We start from the raw sequence: 23,495 nt of genomic DNA on the forward strand, positions 1-23,495 counted from the left end.
TTCCACGGTATGGGCATGCCTTCCTTAATGTATCAATTCATCAGTTGATGGATCCACTTTTGGGCTATTATTAATAATGCTGCTATGAACATTCATGTACAAGTTTATGTGAATATATGCTTAGTTCTCTTGAGTATATACCTAGGGATGGAATTATTGGGTTGTATGGTAACTCAGTTTATTAATGATTTGAGGAGCTGCCACATTGTCTTCCAAAGTTGCTGCACCAATTTACACTAAGAATTTTAGTCATTAAGGATTTCCTTTTTTGAAGCCTCCCAAGAAGGTGTAGATTACCCACAATGAGATAGCGTGGGGACAGAGTCCCAGAGAGCAGTTTCCAGGCTCTCGGCCTCACATGGAAAGGTGCTGGCTCGGGTAGTAGATGGCCATCAGCTGTGGCTAGTTGGCCATTAGCTGTTATCAGTTAGCCATTAGCCCCTGATATAACTGCTGCGGTTGCATTGGTTGGCAGGTAGAGAAGCGGACGGCAGGTTGCAGGTCGTGTGGATCCAGCCTCCAGTGAGACTATAGTGCCTCCAGTGAGACTATAGTGGTATGACTCCTCTACTTATGGCTCCGTGGGTGTTCCTTTTTGGCCTCACCATATCCTGCATTCTTGTATGGGGAGCGGGACTAGAGGCCCCGCAGTCCGCCCCACACTGTAAATCATAAGAAAAATTTCTAATTCGTCAAACCAAATTACTTCCTCTTCCCCCAAATAAATAAATGATGGGGGAAATGGTAGAGGGAAGAAAGGAGGAAACAGGAGCATATGGTCTCTAGTTGGAACCCACATTTCTCCAGTTGAAATCCAATATACATGGTGCACATGGTAGGGATGCTAACATAGTCTTATTTGTCTTATTCTAAACCTGCCATACTTCAGTCACACTGGGCACAGATTGTGTGAGTCAGTTGACATGAGGCAGGAAGGAAGATGAAAATGGAGGGGAACTTTAAAGGCAATCTATGACCAGTGACTCGGTTATCTACAGCAATCTGTGATTTTTTTTAGAAGTGTGTGGGTCCCTTCTCCAACGGTTGGTTTGCAGTTCCATGATCCAAGGAAAAGGCTCTTCCTCATCCTTCACTCCAAGTCAGGAGCAGTGTTGTCAGTGGAGTTGCTTTGGCTCATCTAAGCCAAACAGACAGAAAGAATCTGTAAGGTCCTTCACACTCAACACAGCATTCGTCTTCCTCTCATTCATGCTGCTTCCTCTCCCCACTACCTCTTCTATTAGTAACTCTCACCTTCCTAATGGGTTAGACTGGAAATGGCAGATTCATTTTATCCCCCTTCTTCTGCCTCCCCCACTCCCACTCCAGTTCCAGTTCAAGCTGTGGTTTCTCAGTCTAGTTGTGTAGGACACAGCTCCCTGGCCCATGCTGGTATTATGAGCCTTGCGCTCCCCCTGGCTGAGGCAGTCGGTTGCTGGTCGTCAGTTGACAGCTCACAGCAGCTCAGGGCAGCTCTCACAAGCTCTCACCAGCTGCCAGCTGCTCACGCTGGCAGACGGCCGCTCCTGGCGGCACAGGGTAGCCCATGGCAGCTCACACCAACCTCTGGCTGCTCACCGCAGCCCAGCTCCAGGGAGAGCTGTTGTTCACAATCTTAGCTGTAGAGGGCGCAGCTCACTGGCCCGTGTGTGTATCGAACCTGCGACCTTGGCATCAGGAGCACAGCACTCCAACCACTGGGGCAATGGGGCAGCCCCCTCCAACATGGTTTTGACTGCCTCCAGGATGTGGCATAAAACAGAATTGGGGACACTTCCTCATTTCTCATAATGGAGATCAAAGGGGAGAGAGAATGTGGATGGAAGATTTAACAGGGAAAAGGGCAGTAGCCCAACCACTGTTGGTGTGGGGGCAGGGTATTTCTGTGCACAAGGGTGCATGGCAGTGGGTGTCAGGATGTAATCTGAAGTCCTGGCCTCTTAAGAAGGCTGTAGAAAAAAACAAATGTTCTATTCAGTGGCTATGATGTTAGATCAGTCTGGGTTATTGGAGCCAGTTCATACCCAGTGTGACATTTCATTTATCCACAGCTGAGTCTGGAAAACTGAAGTTACAGCAAAATTTCAGAAAAACAAGAACATCCCTTTGTGTTGCATCACATCTAAGTTATTTATTAATTAAATCTGTGACTTTTTTCAGGAATACATACTGTGCATACACTGGTGATCTCAAGAGCACACAACACTATTTTTAATGCAGAAAATAACATGAAAACCGTTGTGACAGTAGTTGGATTTTTTAATTTAAAAAGCCTTGAATTTGATATGAGGTTTTAATTGCTTAATAAAAATGTGAATGTATAAATTTATTGAAACACATTTCACATATAACATTGTGTCAATTTAAGGTATACAACATGTTGATTTCATACATTTATATATTATAATGGGATTGCCATTTTTAAATAATTAACACGTCTCTCATGCCATATAATTATTTGTTTTTGTGGTGGAAATCATTAAGATCTGGTATCTTATCAAAGCTGATGATTATAATATAATATTGTTGTCGATTTCCACTGTACTGTGCATTAGATCTCCAGGATATCTTTATCTATTATACTAGTTGCAAGTTGCCACCCTTGAACAACATCTCTTCTATTCCCTCACCTGTACCAGCCTCAGTTAACCACCATTTCAATTTAAACTAATTCCAACAGGCAAACATCTTGCAAGTCAGAGGGTGACTGACTGGTAGCCTCCTGCTGTGTCCACTGACTGTTTTTGGTCACACCAACCTGGTAGGCTAGTTAGTATCTACGTAGAGAATCCCAATTGCCCCAAACATAGTATGAATTTGGGGGTTTTCATAAACATTTTCAGAGTTAAAGGAAGTTTTATGTCACCTAATATACATTTCTTATGGGAGGAACCCTCCATTATTGATGTCATTTCCCAAGACTTTTGTTCTGTTTCTTTCCTATCGTCTTGAACCTGGGCTCATCAAAGTTTTTTTTTTTTTTTTTTTTTTTTTTTTTTTTTTTTTAAACAAAGTAAATCTTCATTCTGTAAAGAAATTTTCCTGACAGAGGCTAAGACAGTGAAAATTTCTCCATACGATTATAATCTACAATGACAAACCAGCATTCCTTGTTCTCTTTTGCCTACTACTCTGTTCCTATGCCTACTGGTGAGACATTCATTTTCCACACAAGTTTTAAAGAAATGTATTCTTTTGGTTTCTAGCATATGGTACAGAATCCCCGCTCCCCCCTTTTTAATTCTTCACATGTATTACGATTACAGGGAAAGCAGTCTGGAGGCAAATTCTCCCCATGTGCCTCCTAAAACTCTTGTACTGTGATTGATTCCCTGACTCCATTTCTGGTCCGAGATATTTCCCTTCTGGACTGGACCTAGTCTCTGCTCTCTTTTTTTCAAACTATGTTCCCACTTCAGTGAATGGGACAATTGAACTCCTGTTGTGTAGGACAGTCTAGATTGAGGATTATCTGTGGTGGGGGAAAGAGGAGGCAGAGTGAGAAAGAGAGGACAGACAACCCTATCTAAGCTTTGTTTCCCCAGCCTTTGGCTGGACATAGTACATTCCTGTATAGGATCTCAAATGACTCCAAGGATGGAAAAACATTGCAAAAATGGACCATCATGTTACAGATGTGAGGAATTTGCTTTATATAAACATAGAAACAAAGCACTCCATGGAGGACGACTAAGAGAAGTCACAGAGTACACTGTTTCTGAGAGGTCAGTTGGGAAATAGCCTCTTTTTACAAGACATAGGACCTATCCCCATAATCTAGACCCTCTCCCAGAACTCCCTGAGCAATTCAAGTGTTAACTCTTGGCCCAACAGAGGTCTTCCATAATCCTGATCCAGTACTGTGGACCAGTATCTTAGTCCATGCCTATGCCATAACAGTTGTTAAATATTTTGAATACCAACTTGGTGGAGGGGTTTCAGCTCTCTTCCAGCAGTCACCCTATGGGCACCATATCCCAATTCCTCATTCCTCAGTTAAAGATGCTGAAGGGACAAAACATCCAGAGTCCAAACTCCTCTCAGAGGTTTCTTCTGCAGGTTGCCTTTTCCCATTCAGCTCCTCAAGATATGCCAAGAGATGCCAAGCCTCAGGATCTGCTCTATTTTTAGAAAGCCTGGTTTTGGCAATTCTTTGCAGTTTGGTTTTCATTTTTTCTGTCTCCCTTGACTCCTGGTTTATTTTCACACCCTCCATAAAATGGTGGATGGCCTTGTTGTCACACTTCATCTGATACAACTGAAAGTTGCCATATCGCAGATGGAGCACTTGTTTGTCTACAGGCGAAAGCTCTTTGCTGAATTGTTTTTGGAAGTAATATTCTGCTTCTTCATACTGACCTACCTGTGCATAGAGGCAGGCAAGATAGGAGCAGGTGTGGGTGAGATTTCCATTGAGCTCATCAGCTCTCTTTAAATAACTTATAGCTTGTCCTATTAGTTCCTGCAATTCCACTCTTTTCCCATACATTTCATTCTCTCCTACATTCTGATACTCATGGACTTTTGCCCTATAACATGTCCCAATTTGCCAATGCAGGTAGGCATTGTTTGGCATGCATTCTAGAGCCTTCTTAAACAGGTCTATAGCTTTGTCCAGGTCATTCTGTCTTCGATACAGCTTTGCGGCAGCACAAAGCACATCGGTTGCATGCGGGGCTTTCTCCACAGCTTCTTCAACTAACCTCTGTCCTTCACCTTCCTCGTTCATCTTCTGCAGCTTCAAGGCCAGGAGGACTTTGACATACTGGTTGTCAGGATTGTCAGGATTCAGCTGAATGGCTTGCTGCAGGACGTCAATGGGATTCTGAGGTGGTGGCCTTTTATCCAGACGGTAGCTTGAGATCGCCAGTCCAGAAGTGAATTCTGGGTTCTTCGGGTTCTTCTCCAGACACTTCTCAAAACACACCTTTGCCCTTTCAGTGTTCTTTCTTCCACTCTTCAGTTGTGCCCACCCTTCCTCACAATCTATCTCAGGACTCTCCATTCTATAAGGGCTGGAAAACTTCTCACACACATGTTTCACCTTGTCTACATAAACCTGAGCTTCTGAGAGTCTGCCCATGTGATAGTAGACCCAGGCGTAGTTTCCCCAGGTGACCACACTTCGGATTTCTGCTTGGTCAGCATACTCTCGCTGGATTACGGCTTCAGCTTGCCGTAAGTATTCCAAGGCTGCCTCGTTTTGGCCTCTGTGGTGTTTTATGTAGGCCAACAAGTTGTACGTGGTAGCTTTGAATCTGCTGCTCTGAAACACGGTCTGGTTACACACTCTATCTTCAAAATCGTCCAAGGAATCTTCTCCCTCTAACAAGTTCCAGGTGAAATGGCATTTCAGTTGCCATAGGCTGTTCTCCAAGGAGTTCTTAGTGGTCTCACTGTAGGGAAAAGCAGAAGGATGGACATTTTGAGACATAGCACAGATTCACCTGGTAAGAAATTCTTCTCCTCAGAAAGGGTATGTACTTCAATAAAAAAAGAACAGTATTTCCTTTCTATATTTTGGCATGTGTTAAATGCATAGGGAAGTAGTGATCAGGTGACTGTGGAGAGCAGAAGAATTATAGAGAAGGAAGAGGGCTGAGGCACGTTTAACCTAAGTAAGGCAGTTTTTCTTAGGTAACGCTGGCCCTCTGCTTTCTCTTTGCGAGGGCCTCTGCAGAGGCCAAATCTGTGGGAACTGATTTCAGCAGAGGTTTTCAGTATTTTTTTAAGAAGTAAGGCTATTTAATCACTTTTTGTATCTGTTTTTCTTACCGAGCATTTACCTTTGTATTTTGAAAATTTTAACCTTGTAAGTTTTTCTTCTTTTAATGTTTTGCCATCCTGATTTTAATGTCTTTGTTACCACTCTCATAGTCAACTCCATTTTATTGTTTGTATTTTTAATTCCTTACTTCTCCTTAAGTTCTCTTTTTTATGTGTATTATGTTTCACTTCCTCTCTAATTATTTGAGCTTTCTATATATCCTTAGTTGATTTTCTTTGTTAATCCAAGCCTTTTTATCAAGTTAGTTTTGTCTTGTCCTTTTTATTATTTTGACATTCTATATTCTTATATTTTCGAACTTTTCCATTTGAACATTTAAATCTTATTTTTAGTTACCCTTAATTTTTACTAATTTCTCCTACTTTTATATTATTCAACCTGTTAACTTGGTTATTATTATATGTGTTAGCAATCTCTTAAACTTTTGCTTTGGAGTAAATATAATCACTCCCTTAACCCCAACCCCCACAGACTGGTGATTTCTTAATATGTCTCATTGAGTTGATTTATTAATAATTTTGCATTTGTTGCTTTAATTTTCTTTTGAAATTTCATTTTTACTCTCCTGTGGTTTTCTTTAATAACAGGAGGTTAGATGTGTGGCTACAGGAGGAGACTCATGAGACAGCATCTTTTCTTATGGGAAATGCTCTTTCTCACTTACGGTGCCCTTGCAACTCTTCTGGAAAGATTTTCCATTCCCTTTGGTGTTGGGCCTCAAGACAAACAAACAAGCAAGCAAAACCAACCAAACAGAAGCAGCAAACAAACAAAAACCCTATCATGAATAACATTGAAGATAAGAAGATTAAAAATCATCAATAGCCCAAAATTGTTTTTCTACATTGCCTATGTATTTCAGTCTCTGAAATGTTGCTTTTTCTCACTTAAATTTTTTCATGGTATATAGTAATTAGCCCTTTTATCAGGAGCTGATATTCTAAATACTATGAATTCTGACATAGACAACCGATAGATATCTGGGAAGTCATATAATGTGGCAAGGATCATTTTTGAAGTATTTGTCCAAATGGAAGATTATATGTCCCATTTTCTTCCTGCTCCCTACCGTTTACTTTTCAGACCCCTCTTCCACCTCCTCCACCCCCCAATTGAGGACTGTGGCTGGGTACTCAAACTCAAATGGAAGTGGAAATGGAACTGAGAGGGAGTAAGGGAGCCAGAAGTAGTTTTCACATGTTAAGAAGAGAGCTGTGCGTGCTGGGCGTCTGATTGTGATCGACTGTATTCGGTATTATGTGCTGCCGAGAGAGTGACTCAGATGTACTTGGAGAAGGCACAGAGAGTCTCAGTACCCCAAGTTCCCCGGTTTCCTGTGCTAGTCCTTCTGGGATTGCTATAGTCCTGTGAGCCATTATAGGAATTTTAAATTAGTTCCTGTTTATTTCCGCTATTTGAAACAAATGGAAATTAACTATCCCAAGTAGAATAAACAAAAATTAGGAAGGAAAACGGGTAGGAGTTGCCACTCAAGGAAGGACACTGTGTCCTTTCAAAGCTCTAGGCAGGTCTTGGTGAAGATCCAGGTTGTCTGAGACTCTTGATGTGACATGTAGGAGAGGGGAACAGCAGGCGAGTGCCTGGCTTGCTATCTGTATTGTAATGACAGCAGCCTCCTCTTGAAAAATTTGTGTCTGGTGTAATCTGTCTTCCTTCTCAGTGAGGTCACGGGAAGATTGCCTTAAGCACATGAGCTCTTTAGCTCCTTTCTCATTTTACAGAAGAAACAGAGAGAGTAAATGCAGTTGAAACTATCTGCAACATATAAAACATGTAGTCAGTTGTGCATTTACAGGAGAGACATTTGATATACATGCTTATGTGAAATCCTTTTGATCAGCCATTCAAAACGCATCCAATTTCACTGCGTGATTATGAATTTTATTTCCACTGGTAAATCAGAAGCTCGTCCCAGATACTTGCTTCCTGACTCAGACTTGTGAGACTTATACTCCTGATGTCTCTAGAAGTTCTAACTGTTTACACAACAACGATTTTTTCTTTTTGCCCTGCTTCTGTTCTCGGTGAAAGCCACAATGACACTGCTCGCAGGGTTCAGAGCTAATGCTGCCCACACAGCACCTGAGAGCAGTACCAGCACCTCTGAGGAGACTGTTAGAAATGCACTTCCGTGGCCCTCAACTCAGAACTACCAGACCAGAATCTGGAGTAGAGGTGGGGAGTTGAGCCCACAAATCGGTCTTGAACAAGCTCTCCAGGTCGTTCTTATGTGTGCTTACATTTGCGAACCACTGTCTTTGGAGCACAGGGGCAATGCGTGGTGACAGTGCTTAAAGCTAAACAAGAAAAAAAAAAAAAAATGAGGAGAGACTGACAGGTCTGTATTATCATGGGAAAGATTCTATGAGAAGACTGTGCTGAAATTCAAACAAGTAGAAACAAGGTTTCTAAAGATTCTGAGTTTCTATAGAAACACATCTAGAACTATCTCAAATCTTTTTTTTTTCTTTCTATCAGTCGGACTAGCAGGAAAAATACTTTTCAAGAAGAGAGATCGGGAAACTTAGAGAAGGAGGGCAATGTGTCCTCTAGGAAGTTAGTACTGGGGCCGGTGTCCCTGGATCCTGGAGCTCCCAAGGCTGAGGCTTAAGCGTCCAGTCTGGTCACCCCATCCTCAGATTGGAGAAAATAGCTCCCTTCCTACCCAGTGAGCTAACACTTTCTCCCCAGGGCAATCTTATGTTTCTGGGGTGTGAGAGAGTTTCAGAGGTGGGAACTATTTTCTCCAAGCCCTTTATCTCCCATTCATACTTCAGATAGCCTCCTAGCTCTAATAACTCTAACCAATCAGAATCTAACTCCTAATAGCTCTAGCCAATCAGAATGTGGGGGCAAAACTGTATTTCTGTTAAATGAATGACTACATTTCACCAGCCCTAATACAAATCTGAGATGAATTATGAGCACATTAAAAGTAAAGTCCACCTTAACATGGGTTGGACCCTGAGTACATTTTAAACAATATCTGCTCAAAAGAGATCTTTTGTTAAATGAGAATCTTATTAAAAGCCCCTCACGTAGTCCTTTCAAATAAGAAACAAAAGAGAAGCAGTCTCCAGGAGCAATTCCCCTGGACCCACCTTTAAAATGAAGCACCTGTCTGATTAAATCTCTCTCTGCCCTCTTCCTTCCTGTGTCACTCCTTTCTGAACTCAGCTCTCAGCTTACCCAGTAACAAGCTCTTAGGAAGCTTGATGGATGTGAGGCAGAAAATAATTTAGGAGTAAAGAGGCCAGGATTGGTATAACAAATAGGCAGCCTACGGAGATAAATGCCTGGTAAAAGTTATAAACACTAAAGCAAAGCAGTTTGGGAACTTGCCATTTAGGATCATGACTGCTCAGGATTTGCATTTCACAACAAAATTCACTGGACAGTTTCAACACGATCAGAGAATGCTTACCTCATGGTGACTGTGCGCTTCTGAATGGCTGCAGTTTAGGCTACTATGCTCTTCAGAAACCTTCCTCCTCTGCCTTAAATGAAGGTGGAAGAGACCTATATATGGAAGCATAACTTGGTGGAAGCATCACCTGGCTCCTTTGCTTTGCTTTCCATCAACTGACTTTAGGGAAATAAAACTGAAACTGGAAAGTGAAATGGGCAGGGCTCTCAGAGGAAATGGATGTTGAGTAAGAGCCAAGCCCATTGCCTCCCCCCACCCTTCACCCTCCTATGCAGTGAGTCGGAAGAAGTTTCACTTGGTGAATTGTATTGATATCCTAGATTAGCTGATTTACCAAAAGAACAGAACTTGGAGAAGGATGCATTTCCAAAGCAGCCCGCCTCATTATTGCGATGATAACCCATCCTCACACTGCCTATCCTTATCACCAATATGACTCACAGGCTATCGTAAGGAACACTTATGTGATCTGCACAAGGCAGAGGTTTCTCATCTGTTTCATTCACTGCTCAATCTCCAGTTCCTGCAGTAATAGCTGGCATGTGTCAGGCATTCAAAAAGTAGTTGTTGCATAAATGAATACATGATGAGAACCGTGGGCTCTGATGTCAGTCTCTCTGGATTGGAAACCGGGCTGCGTTTACATGCTGTAACCATGAAAATTATTGAATGTCTCCATGTTTTAGTATCTTCTCCTGTGAAATGGGGATAATAGTCTATCAACTTACAGTGGTGTTGTAAGGATCAAATGGGTGAATACATGAAATGTTTTTAGAATAATGCCTGGCACACAATAAGGAAATGTTAGTGTTTATTCTAATAGATAACTAAAATCGTTGACCAAAGAGATCAGAAGGGAAACTTTTAATGTTTGCCTTTTCCAGAGCTTTAGCTCCTCTGACATTCTATGATCGATCATGATCACTAATTTAAGCCAAACAATTCCTAACATCTCTACACATTCTTGGTTTCCCTGAGCTACAGAACATTTTAAATCCCTGTAGGTTATCTTGGTATTCAGCACTTGCACACCACAATTGGCAGCCGTAGTAGTGTGTAGCGACAGAAAAAGTGTATTTTCTTTGCTTTTTCCTTATTCATACCCTTCATCGCAAAGAGATTACAACGTACATAGACCTAACGGGGAAAAAGGTATTAGCACCAGGTATCTTTGAGGACAAGAAATTACACAGAGCATAGGTGAAACATATGCTCCAGTGAAACTGAGATTTCTAAGGCAGGTTATTCAGTGTTGGAGAAAGCATTATTTATTGTGGATTTTTCTTCCCAGGGCAGGGTGGAAGCTATGCTTCTTGGCAATCCTTTACTTTTTTATTAGGATACACAGCTAAGCCTATCCCAGTTGGAAATCCTTACTTTTAGGTCTCAGTCAAGAGTTACAAGTTCTAATTCTATTTACAAGTTCTATTATGTATTTCTAGAAATGTGTGTTAAATGTGCAAGAAATGCTGAAATAGGAAACTAGGAACACTGTGGGTTTTGTTTTATTTTTTAGAATTTGCTTTCAAGAAAACTATTGGACAGAAGTGTTTCAGTCTTATTAATAAAGGTACTAGTCGGGGAGGAGCACAGAAAAAAGACATATTCACTGTGTTTTGAAACACCTAGAGGTATTGATTCACTCTTTAGAAATCTGCATGTGCCTGTGTATAATGCTACCACAATGGGAGAATCAGCTTATCTAGCAGCTGGGGTAGTGTGAGAATACACAGTGTGATTGCAAAATAGAAACTGAAAAAGAAAACCAACTCTCTTCTGGCAATATTTCTATTGTAAGAAAAAGGAAACAGTGAGAGTTCTGACCACTCAGGTTATTACAAACGTTTATGTGTCTGTGTCCTAGTATCGGCCGAAGACAGCCCCTGTCTCAGCCTAGACTAAGAGAGTCCTTGTTTGCTATTCCCAGAATGAGGAATTCCATCTTAAAGGGCTGCATAAGCTACAAAGTCGTATAATGCACTGATTCTCACATGTCATAAACCACCAGTAGTATCAGCATCACCTGGGAACCTGCTAGAAATATAAAATCTCTGGTTCCACTTTAGACCAAGTGAATCAACAGTTTCTAGCAGTGGTCAGGTGGTTAAAAAAAAAAAGAAAAGAAAGAAAGAAAACGAAACTAAAGGACTAAGTAAGATTAGATAACTCATGTGTACATGTAATGGTGGGCATAATGACCATAATAAACACTTCCAATTGAAAAAAAGAAACATGGAGGATTCTCGGAGGTCATGCATCTGTAACAATGATGAAATTCTCTGGCTAGGCACATTGAAGATCTTCTACCCTGGCAATGGTGGAAGATTCTTAGTTAGACCCCGATTCTTCTTACTGATGGGAACTATCTTGCCACTGTTTCCATATCCCTGGCTCCATCCTCTGGAAAGTCCTTTTTAACATTTACTGTCTTAATCTCATCTCTTCTGCCATGGGTGGTCCCAGAGACTCCTACATTCATATAGAACCTTTGTTAATAGTATCCTTTAGGAAAGCATTTATTCAAAATGTTAATGCCCTCAAAGAATGCCTCAAATATTTGTCAATGTTTCATTCTGAGAGTAAAAGAGTTTTAAATATAAGTGATCTTAGAAGCATTGATAGGTAAAAGAGAGATGAAAAGGGCAACATAAAGGCACCAGAGACAGCAAAGGTAGTCAGAGGATATGTGTGGATTAAGTGTTTTCTGCATGTATATGAATTCCTGATTTTTTTCTTTTTTTTAAATTAGCGGTAGGAACATTTCCACCTCTCTCATCAGCCACTTCACCAGGTCTCTGAAAGCAAAGCTACTAGGGTACTTCATGGTGTCCAACCAGACTTTGCACCTTCGTTTAGACTCCTTTTGTACTTACTAAAGAACTACAGGCAGAGACCCCCAAACTCATGCAAAGCCACACAATATAGGCTAAAATTGCCCCTCCATGTCAGAGAAGGTAAGTATCACTATGAAACAGTAACTCCGGCCCCTGCCTTTCTGGAGTTTCTAAACTGATTGCAAGTTTAAACTTATATACATCTAATGACACAGAGAAAAGTCCTTCAAAACTGCAAAGCACACAGAATGGAGGAATCTATTATTGGGAAATGAGACAACTGAAGGGTGTGTGTGTATGTTGTCAACAGAAGCACAATATTGTAGTGTGAACTGTTAAAAGATGTATGCCTTCTATCTTGTAACACTTTCATGTATCACATTACTTGACATTTATTGGGAGCCCAAGAAAAGGTTGTTGTACGAAAAGTAACTTCCCTAAGAGGAAAAGGAGAGTGGTTAGAGCAAACTTCCAGGAGGAGGTGAAATTTTCAAAAATCAGTTTTGATGGATACAATTATAGATCAGTGAAAAGAGTAGGAGGGCATTTTGTGAATGTTTGAGGAGCGGATAGTGAGCAGGTGGGTGGTGGTAGAATTTAAGGCATGGGGAAAGACCTGGAAATAGAGACTGGTCAGTTATGTGCAGTTCCCTGTCTAGAGGCTACTCCAGAGGGTATTATCTTCTTCCCCAAATATTCTGTGTGTATTTGTGATATGGTTTTTCTTTTTTCTTTCTCCCTCCTGCCCTTCCTTCCTTCCTTTGGACAATGTTAGCATGCTCTACACACTCTTCTGTACGTTTTTAAACTTTTAAATATATCTCCGAGATACTATTCTATATGTTTACACTTAAAACTGCCTTAGTTTTTTGTTTTGTTTTTACAATAGCTGCATGCTATTCCATGTATGAAATACTGAAATTGAATTAATGAGTCCCCTAATGGGGGACATTTGTTTTCAGTCCTTTGTTATTATAAACAAAGCTTCATGAATATTCCTGTGTGTGTCTCTGCATGCATATGCAAATACAGGATAAATTAAGAAGAGTGAAATCTCTAGCGCAAAGATTCATGTACACTCAATAGTTATCAAACACATTCTCTCCAGCTGCACAATTTATAATCTCAACAGCAGTGCATGAGAGAGCCTGTTTTCTTACATCCTTATTAGTACACTCCTAGTAATTTCATAATTTTTATTTTTGAACATTTAAAACTTTGATTTACATGTAATTCATTTTGGAGTGTAATGAGCGAGGAAAGAGGACCAGTGGTCAGAGGTGTTATATTCGCTCAGCAAATACTGAGTGTCTATTGTGTGCCAGGCCATGGGCAAGGCCCCGGGGGAGAGTCAGGGAATGTGGATGATGCAAACTGAGAAACCAGCATCATAGTCCCAAAGCAAGTGCTTTCTCTCAAAGGAGCTTTTGTTCAAAATATCTGTATGACAGAGGAGAAGTGATTCTGAATTTCCAGATCTCTATGAGAGAATCTGGAAAAAGAGACAGAAAAATGAAAATCCCAGCCATTCGGCCCAGCTCCTCTGAGTTGTGGCTTATCTGTCTCCCCACATCCCCTCCCCTTCATGAGCACCAAACCAGGCCTTCTACCCTTCTCTCTTGCTCTCCATCTCCTCTCTCTGAAGCCCAGAGGCCTGGTTATAGACTCTCTCTAGGGCCTTCTGCTCTTCTGAGTGGTGGGCCCCTCCTGCACCCTCTACCATTTCATTACTGCCCTTCTTAGCCAGGGAGGCAGAAGGGATTCATCTGCTAGGGTCTGTGCCTGGATTGTCCAACAGGCATCCCGGACTTCTCTCAGAACTGTCAGCTGTTGGTTGCTGTTTTCTATTCAGTTCATGAATGAATCTAGAGAGTAGCCAAACCACAGTGTCTGAGAAATTTTCTGAGCATCATTTATTGGCGATTCTTCTTAGGTTTAGATCAGCTTTTCTTTCTCATTCAATGTCCCGTTGATATTCCAGCCCTCCGGGTAATGGTGGATGACAGAGTGATCGCACATCTTCTGGTACGGCTGAAAGTTGACATACCTCACATGGAGCACTTGTCTCTCCACTGGAGTGAGAGCCTTACTGAATTCTTGCTGGAAGTACTATTCTGCCTCATCATACTGGCCCGTTATGGCATAGAGGCAGGTAAGAACTGTGCAGGTGTATATTCAACTCAGCAACTTCTTTAAAATGATCCACAGCGTTTTCCATCATTTCCTGTAGCTCCTCTTCATCCTCATTAGTTGAACATTTTCTTGGCCTCTGTATTTTTTCGCTCTGTAGCAGCATCTAATCTGGAAATGTTGGTAGATGTTTGTCACTGATTCTAAAGCTTTTAAAAGTAATTCTATAGCTCTGTCCAGAGTACCTTTATTGCAGTAATATTTGGCTGCACTGCAGAGCACATTGGTTGGACATGGTGTTTTCTTCAAGGCCTCTTCCCTAGCTTGTCTCCTTCTGTTTTCTTCTTGATCTTTTGAAGAGTCAGAGCCAAGAGAACATTAATGTACTGGTTGTCAGGATTCAGCTGGGTGACCCACCTCGGAAGGCGAATGGTGGTCTCTGTTGGTGCTTTATCACCCAGATGATAGAGTGTGATTGCCAATCCTAGGGAGAACTCTGAGTTGGTGGGTGTCTTTTCCAGAGCCTTCTCAAAACACTCCTTAGCCTACTCATAATAATTTTCTCCCCATTTTAAAAGTGCCCAGTCACTTGGGGGGGGGGGCATTAAATTATGTATGGGGGGGCAAACTTCTTCCTCTCTCTTTCTTCCCCCCCTCACTCTGGTTCAAGCCATTGTGTCTCTGTCTAGTTGTGTAGGGCACAGTTCCCTGATCCATGTTGGTATTATGAGCCTGAGGCAATCGGTTGCTGGTAACCCACCGGGCAGCACTCAGAAGCCCAGAACAGCTCATGCCAACCTCCAGCCCAGCCCACCTCGCCCAGCCCACCTCCAAGGAGAGTTGTTGTTCACAATCTTAGCTGTAGAGAGCACAGCTCACTGGCCCATGCGGGAATCGAACTGGCGACCTCAGCATTAGGAGCATGGCACTCCAATCACCTGAGCCACAGGGCTGGCCCCAAACTTCTTGCTAAGATTTCCCACCTTTTCTTTTCTTTTTTCTTTTTTTAAATATTTTTTTATTGGGGAAGGGGAACAGGACTGTATTGGGCAACAGTGTGTACTTCCAGGCCTTTTTTCCAAGTCAAGTTGTTGTCCTTTCAATCTTAGTTGTGGAGGGTGCCATTCAGCTTCAAGTTGTTGTCCTTTCAGTCTTAGTTGTGGAGGGCGCAGCTCAGCTCCAGGTCCAGTTGCAGTTTTCTAGTTGCAGGGGGCACAGCCCACCATCCCTTGCAGGAGTCGAACCAGCAACCTTGTGGTTGAGAGGACACACTCCAACCAACTGAGCCATCCGGGAGCTCAGTGGCAGCTCAGCTCAAGATGCCATGTTCAATCTTAGTTGCAGGGGGCGGAGCCCACCATCCCTTGCGGGACTCCAGGAATCAACCCAATTTATAATGCAGAATTCCCAAAAGGCTCAGGAATTAGTGGCACGGAGGGGCTGTATAAGTGTGTGTGTGTGTGTGTGTGTGTGTGTGTGTGTGTGTGTAAACTGGAACTAAGATAAGAGAATTGATTAATAGTTTAAGAAGAAGCTGTACCTATAGACTTTGCCTGTGGTCCCTGCAATTCCAACTTCCTAATCTAGGCAGAAGATTGTAGGCTTATTCTATAAAGCGGATAAAAATAGAGGTGCCTTGATTGGGGATTATAGGCACAGTTGAAGTCTGAGACACTACACTAAAAATACAAGCGTTAAATAAGTGTTACATATTGAATAGTGAGACCACATCTTCTTCCCAACTCAGCTCCAAAAATACTGTAGCCGGGTTTATTCCCTCCAAGTAAGAGATGAGAAGACGGTTATGGAGGGAATCACGGAAGTCCAAGAGAAAAAGCTTAAAGATACAAACATCAAGGGTTCCCCAATAAATGGTGCAGTGAGATCACCTTATAAGGAAGACCAGTCATCCAGCCCCACACCTGTGCTCCAAGGTTCAGGCCAGCTTTTTTGTGTTTCAGTATTAATTCTAAGCTGGCATCCAAGTATCCCCAGACATTTCGAAAAGCCTCTAACATGGAGGGCATCAGCCAAAACAAGCAAATGGTAAAATTGACTTGAAGGGAGAAGAAGAATTAAAACAACCACACAACAACAAATAAACTATCATCCATAAGTTGAGATATTGGAAAAGATATTGCATCTGTAAAATTGAAACAACTTTTATGAAAAAAAATGAAGCTTTAAAAAACTTGGAAGAAGTTTTGGAAATTAAAGCAATGATTCAAGAAATTAATTGGAAAGAAAGATTGGAAGAAATATTAGAAAAAAATCTTTCAAATAGTAAAACAAACATAAAGACAGGATAAATAGGGCATATAAAATATAAAAATTAGAGGATCAGTCTATGAAGACCAACATCGGAATAATAAGCGCTTGAGAGAGGGCAAAGAAAATGAAAGAAATAAAAATTATTAAAGAAAAATCCAATAAAATGTCCCTGTGCTGAAAGCTAAACATTTCCAAATGGATAAAAATAAACTTTTACCAAGTACATGATGGTAAACTTTTATAACACTGGTGACAAAGTGAATTCTACAAGTTCGGGGGTGGGGGGTGGGGGGAGTATTTATATTAAAAAATAAGAATCCAAATGTTATTGGACTGCTCAACAACAGTACTAAAACTTAGAAGGCAATGAAGAAATGCCATCAAAATACTATAGGAAACAAATTTCTAACTTAGAATTCTAAATATAGCCAAATACTTATTTAAATGGGGGGAAAGAATAAAGACACTTTTATACATGTAAGTAAAAAAATTACTTTACATGCACTGTTTGTTCCTCAGGAATCTGAGAGGAGATTTCCCATCAAAAGTTGGAGTAAACCCAGGTAAATAAAGAAATGCGATTTAGGAAACACAGCATCCAGTGCAAGAGAAGGTCTCGTACAAGAGGGAGGTGAAAGGAGAACACTGGATAAGGGGAAGGGAAATATTTGCTACTTTGCAACAGGCTTAAAGAGCCACAAGTGCAGACAGCAGTAGGTAAAATGTCCTGTGAGTGATTTCCACAGAAATCACGTGTGAAAAAGACAGCTTAATTAATGTCTAAAAAAATGGAGTAGAGATTTATTCAACTAGAGGAGGATTTCGGGATGAGATAGAGGTAAGTACTTAGAAACCTAAGAAAAACAAAGAACAGAACCACATTTTTGTTTATTTGTTTCCTTTAACTTCAGAGAAAATGAGACAAATCACACGCAAAGAAAGTCATTGTAGAACAGAACGTGGCTCAGTTGCGAATAGCATGTATGTGCTATTTAAATTCTGAATGGTAATCTAACCAAAGTTACAAATGATATTGGGATGGGAGGATGTGGGAGAGAAGATGTGTGTGTGTGTGTGTGTGTGTGTGTGTGTGTGTGTGTGTGTGTGTTGGAGGGAGTTCTATAGTAGAAAGTCAAAAGATAATGTCTACATTTTTTAAAAACTCAAGAATTTTCCTTATACGCATATTATTTAAGTATATGGCAATAAATAACATATTAGTCACTAACAGAATTACAAATGGTTACCTCTGGGGAGTGGGAAATAAGGTAGGATGGTGGTGGGGAACTGCTATTTCTCTTACTTTGTAGATCGCGTTGACTATTTAAGTGGTGTGAATGTATAAATTTGATTAAAATATAAAAGAAGACATCAGAAGGGAAGCAAGGGAGGAAGAAAAGGGAGGGAGGAAGGAAGGAGCAAAGAAGGGAAGGAAAAAGAAAATGAGAGAGAAAAGAAGGAAAGAAAGATTTCGTAGGGGGAGGGAGGAGAGAGGGAAGAAAAACAAAAGGAAAGAAAGAAGGTAAAGAAATCATGATGCATCCATACTTTGCAACATTATTATGAAGCCTTCAACACTCATAATATTGAAAAATTTTAATGACATGGGAAAGTTCTCACAATATAATGTTAAGGGAAAAGATAAGATGAAACTATATGTAACATATACCCTTGACTTTAAAAAAAATTTTTTTTCTCCAAAATCTGTTTCATAAAGTACATATATATCAAATGTTGAATTTATTTCTGGTTGGTTACCTAATAGATGATATGAATTTTCCCTTTATATTAGCTGGTATTTACCAAAGTTTTAAAGTATGCTGATGGTATTTTTATCCTGAAAACAGTCCTTTATAATTTTAAGTTTTGTTTTTGTTGTATGTTTGTTTAAAGATTGCGGAGGATTAAAAACAAAACAGAAAAGGGACAGGGGGCACCAGGATGGATCAAGCCCAACTTCTACGGAGGCTTTGGGGGACCTTGCAGATGCAGATTTTGGTTTATGACTGACTGTGCTGCTTGGGGTAAGAATTAGTTAAATCCACCCCATCCTTTATGAGGACAGCCAATGCTGAGCTCTGACAAAGATGAAGGCTTCCTTTGAAAATTATAATTAAATAACCCAAGCTCCTGACTTTTCCTTTCAAATGAAAGACTGAAAAGTAAAAGCCCGAAAGAACATTTCTTCCTGGTTTGCCTCCTTAACTGATGAAAATTTGCCTGCCACAAAAATGAAATACATTTGCCCCTCCCCATCCCCAGAGCCTCCCGCACCCCTTCCTTCCTGCTCCAGCCTCTGCTCACTTCCTGGATAGGGCTTCGAAAAGCTTCCATTAAGGAGAGACTGTGTGAGTCTGGAAATGCTACAGAATATAAAATGCAGAAACAATTGTTATTTGGATTCAGGTTTGTTAAATATTCAAGCAGATGCTGCAATCTAGCCCTTAAAAAAAAATCTGCCTTGAGATTTGCCAAGACACAAGGCACAATTTCAAGGGATCGATACAAGAAAAGAAAGCCTTTACCTCCTGGTCGTCAGCAGAGTGCTGCCCAGCTGACCTGCAAAGGCTGATTTGCTGCTCAGAATCTGCCTGAGCTGTCTGCAGATGCCTGAGGACAAAAAGTACCAGTGCTGTTAATGAAGGGTGACCTTTGTGTGTTGGCATGGAAATTTATCCTGGCAAGCACAGCCAACTTTCAGCTACCGTGGTTTCCTGCTGGGGGAAAAGGAGACTCTAGCAAGAAGAATTTTGATCTTTCTGATTAGGAACTCAACTGGAATGAAATGATTTTAGAGGAAGGCTGTGTAAGGAAGTTCAACGTAGAGGAAAATTTACCCGCGGGAGGAGCGGAAAAGTAGCAGATAAAGAACTAGAAATCCAAATGATCCCTGGACTTGTGTGGCTTCAGGAGAGCAGCTGTCACCAGTAACACCACTAACTAATATGGATTGAGAATCTTTGCTCAGGGTTTTATAGGACTCGTCTAATTTGTTCCATTTGACACCCATGTAAGACATGGCCATTTGCCACAGGAATAAGAGAAGATTCGGATCGCTTAGGCAACATGCCCAAGGAGGCAAGTCCAGGTCTGACTGACTCTAGAACATCACTTGTTTAGCTGTGGGGTGTAAGAGCAAGGACTTTCTGGATCTAAACTACATGGGTTCACTTATCATTGTTGGTGGGAATGTAAATTGGTACAGCCATTACAGGAAACAATATGGAGTTTCCTCAAAAACTTAAAAATGAAACTACCAGATGATCCAGCCATTCTTATTCTGAGTATACATCTGAAGGAAAGGAAATCATTATGTTGAAGAGATATCTGCACTCCCATGTTCACTGTAGTATTATTTACAATAACCAAGACTATCCATCAACGAATGAATAAATGATAAAGAAAATGTAGTGTATATATAATATACAATGGAGTATTATTCAACTATAAAAAAGGAAATGCTACCATTTGTGACAACGTGGGTAGAACTTGAGGGTATTATGTTAAGTGAAATGTTAGACAAAAACAAGCAAATACTGTATGATCTCATTTATATGTGAAATCTAAAAAACAAACAAACCCAAACTCATAGAAAAAGATCAGATTTGTGGTTGCCTGAGTCAGGGGTGCAGGGCAACTGAGTGGTTGTAAGTACAAACTTCCAGTTATAAAGTAAGTACTGAAACCGAGAGTCCTTATGACTCTGATTAAATTTAGTTTTAAATCCAGGTCTAGAAATCATATCCCTCTCTCGCTGTCTGTACCCCTCAGAGCCTAGCCTTTCCTCCAGATAATCAGCAACCCCTGAGGCAGCAGAACCAATAGCCCAGATCTGACTAATGATCACCTGGGTTCAGATCTCTGGCAGGCTAAAGACAACATCTTGATCTACCGAAAGTTATATTTCAGTTCCTGATCCCTAAATTGGAATCCCTTGCTACTTTCCCATGAGACCGGACAGAGGAACTCCAGAAAAAACCTTTGAACTGTCCTCAAACCTGAAGAAATAATTCGTTACCCTTGCCTCACCTTCAACCAATCAGCTCCCAGCAGAATCCCAAACCCCTACCCACAGTGTCTTATGATTTTGCCCTGTATAATTTATAACTTCTATGCCATCGGGGAGCCAGGTCTTAACAGCACTAGCTCACTGTGTCTCTGGGCTTGGTGCCATTTCTTTAAATAAACCTCTGCTTTCTTTGCTGCAAACTCCTGTTTGTGTCTCTACTGGCTTTGATACATGCAGGCAAAACGAACCCCTTGAGTTTGATAACAGTACTAGGGATATAACGTACAACATGATGACTATAGTTAACAAAACTGTATGGTATATTTGAAATTTGCTAAGATAGTAGGTCCCAAAAGTCCTCATCACAAGAGAAAACAATTTTTTTTTTTGTAATTATATGAGGTGATGGATGTCACTTAACCTTATTGTGGTAATCATTTCATAATATATATGTATGTCAATCGTTATGCTGTACACCTTAAAATGTTGTATATTAATTATATCTCAATAAAACTGGAAGAAGACATAAAGACATCTTATTAAAAAAGAATTTATAGCACACCTCCTTAGAGTCTGTACGATTTGTTCTTTCCCACTTGATTCACATGTTTTTGCATTTTAAAGTTGTTTCATTTTTTTCCCAGAGGAGTTTCAGATCTGGTGAAGCAGGTTATTTTTGGTGAGAATTCATAAACCTTTTTAGATAATTCAGAGCTTTTTCCAGATTTCCTGTTCTGTGTTAAAATTTGTCTGCACTATCAAGTGTACCTTGCAGTTGTGGGGTTTGCTTCAAGGCCTCTATCAATGACTTCTCTACTCTGCTTCTTCATGCTTCTTCTGAAGTTTCAAGGCCAAACAATTTTAAAGTATTATTTTTCAAGATTCAGTTCAAAGCCCTTTCTCAGGAAATGGGCGGGTTTCTCCATTGGCTGTCTCTATAATTCCTGTGGTTTGACTAGAAGCCTTGGTCTCCAAGTGATGGTCGTGATGGGACCTTGGCTCCTACGGTGCATTTGGAAATCTGAAATCCTTCCTGAAGATGGGAGCCTTCTCCTCTCCCCTCTTGCCATGTTTCCCACCACCTGCCACTCAGACAGAAAGGTAACCCCTGGATACTTCTCCAAAACCCTTCTGCAGCCTCCTGACTGCTCAGGGCCTCCCCCACACTCTTCATCCACCCTTTTCCAGAGAATAGTCCCTTTTGACTGAACTCATTGGAGATTAAACTCTCAGTGGAGTCTCAACTGGATATGTCACATCAAACAGAATCTCATGACCAGTTAGAATATTTCTCATCTTCCTTTGTGGGGGCTACTCTATTAATGTATCCAAAGGGGCAGCTATTTCCCTGGGGGCATATCATGTCCTTGGTAACAACTGATTTTTCACAGAAGCCATTCTCTCAAGTGTATTTTATATGAGCTGCAGCAAAGCAATTGTTGACAAAAATCTCTCGCATTCTATGTTTCCATTATATGTGTATGTATAGGTTCTTTCATAATATATTTTATTTATTGTAACATATTTAAAATAATTTATATATTCCTTTAAATTATAGTCTATATAATATATAAAATTAATGTTATAAATCACATAGTATAAATATTTATATGTAAATATAAAATACTTAAATATAACATAAATATGAAAAATATTTATATCAATAAAATATATCAATATATTACAATTTTTATATATTATGATGATATATTTTATATATACTATGTAAAAGTAACATTCTATCATATATTACATAATATTCTACTATATATTCTACATAATTTGTATGAGTATACATATCAGTAATATATATTGTGTGCTTCTGTTATTACTTTTTTTAACCTAAAGACTTTATATTTTTCACAATTCAATGATATTTGGAGCCTGTCTTTATAATTTTATTTATTTACTTATTTATGGCTAATATTCCAAACTAACAATTTTAATTGTCACGTTTTCTATCTCTGAAATAAAGTAGGGCAACTTTCTAGCTGTGTGGCCTACTTAACCTCTCTGTCTCTGTTTTCTATCACATGTGTTTGTTGTAAGGGTTAAATGAGATAAACCAAGATACACCCCAAGGGTGGTGCTTGGCAAATTGTAAACTGTTAGTAAGTGTTAATTACATGGTATGATGGCATGGTCATTATGTGGGTTCTTCTGCACACCTCCCTGACACACTGAAGCAGGGAGAGTTATCTCCCAAGTCTTGCTTGTAGACTTTCTGGGCACAGTGACTAAACTCCCATCTCGTCTTGTTTTGGACTTTAGCTTTTGGAGTCAGTCCAGCTATGGTCTCTTTGTTTGTCAAAAGTCGTATGGAAAGAGAACACTAAGCTTATCACCTGTTTTCTCTTTCAGCATAGATATGAAGTCATTAGCACTGAGAAAAGGAAACCGAGCCTCCTTCTGTTTCCTGAAAAAGAAACTCAGTACATTATTTGAGTAAGAATAGTTCTTTCCCCTGTTGTCACCCTCTTGCTGACCTCATTAAGACTCTTGGCCCTGAGCCTGAGTCACACGAAGAACTTATTCTGCTCAAAGAGAGGGAGAGAGAAGAAAAGAGACAGGGTCATATAGCAGGTTCTCAAATCGTCAGCATGTCATCTCTTGCCCCTCACATTTATATAGCACTCTGTATTTCCAAGTTATCTTTTTAATAAGCTAAGTGAGACTGGGACACTTAAAAACAACAAGAACAACAACCACCAAGAACAAAACAAACAAACAAAAAATAAACACATGCTGCCATAAGGAGAGTGGGAAGAGGGTTATTTGTATAAAAATAACCATAGAGTAAAAGCACGGGGGAAATTCAAACTGCAGATTGTGATTTCTTTCCTTAGAAAATGAATAAATATATGAGAGAAGGCACCTTTCTGCTGCCAACCTAGTCATATCCGTAAACCCAATCATGAGCAGCAGAGGTGGCTTTAAAAAGTTTCCTTCATTGAAAACTAATAAATTTGTCATTGATTGTTCCCTTTGTTTTGTCTGTATTTTTCTAAATGGCTG

At 40.3% G+C, this 23,495-nt stretch overlaps 2 protein-coding genes across 2 annotated transcripts in view; one reads left to right on the forward strand and one right to left on the reverse strand.

The window, feature by feature from the left end:
* The window catches only part of SLC16A12 (solute carrier family 16 member 12), a 185,119-nt gene extending 164,078 nt beyond the window's left edge, over positions 1-21,041 (forward strand). The window contains exon 7 of the mRNA XM_074339409.2: positions 18,365-21,041. Within this exon, the coding sequence (XP_074195510.1) occupies positions 18,365-18,477 (113 nt within the window). The 3' untranslated portion in view covers positions 18,478-21,041. The remainder of the gene's footprint in view (positions 1-18,364) is intronic.
* Positions 3,630-9,423, reverse strand: IFIT2 (interferon induced protein with tetratricopeptide repeats 2). Its single transcript, XM_019738435.3, has 2 exons — positions 9,234-9,423; positions 3,630-5,396 (listed from the first exon to the last, which is right to left on the reverse strand). Exons 1-2 carry the CDS (start codon positions 9,236-9,238, stop codon positions 3,986-3,988), a joined length of 1,416 nt encoding a protein of 471 aa, XP_019593994.3. The 5' UTR covers positions 9,239-9,423; the 3' UTR covers positions 3,630-3,985.
* Positions 21,042-23,495: the final 2,454 nt, after the last annotated feature.

Source organism: Rhinolophus sinicus, chromosome 15 (assembly GCF_057876585.1).
Source record: "Rhinolophus sinicus isolate RSI-liver-muscle chromosome 15, RSI-T2T, whole genome shotgun sequence".
NCBI classification, from domain to species: domain Eukaryota; kingdom Metazoa; phylum Chordata; class Mammalia; order Chiroptera; family Rhinolophidae; genus Rhinolophus; species Rhinolophus sinicus.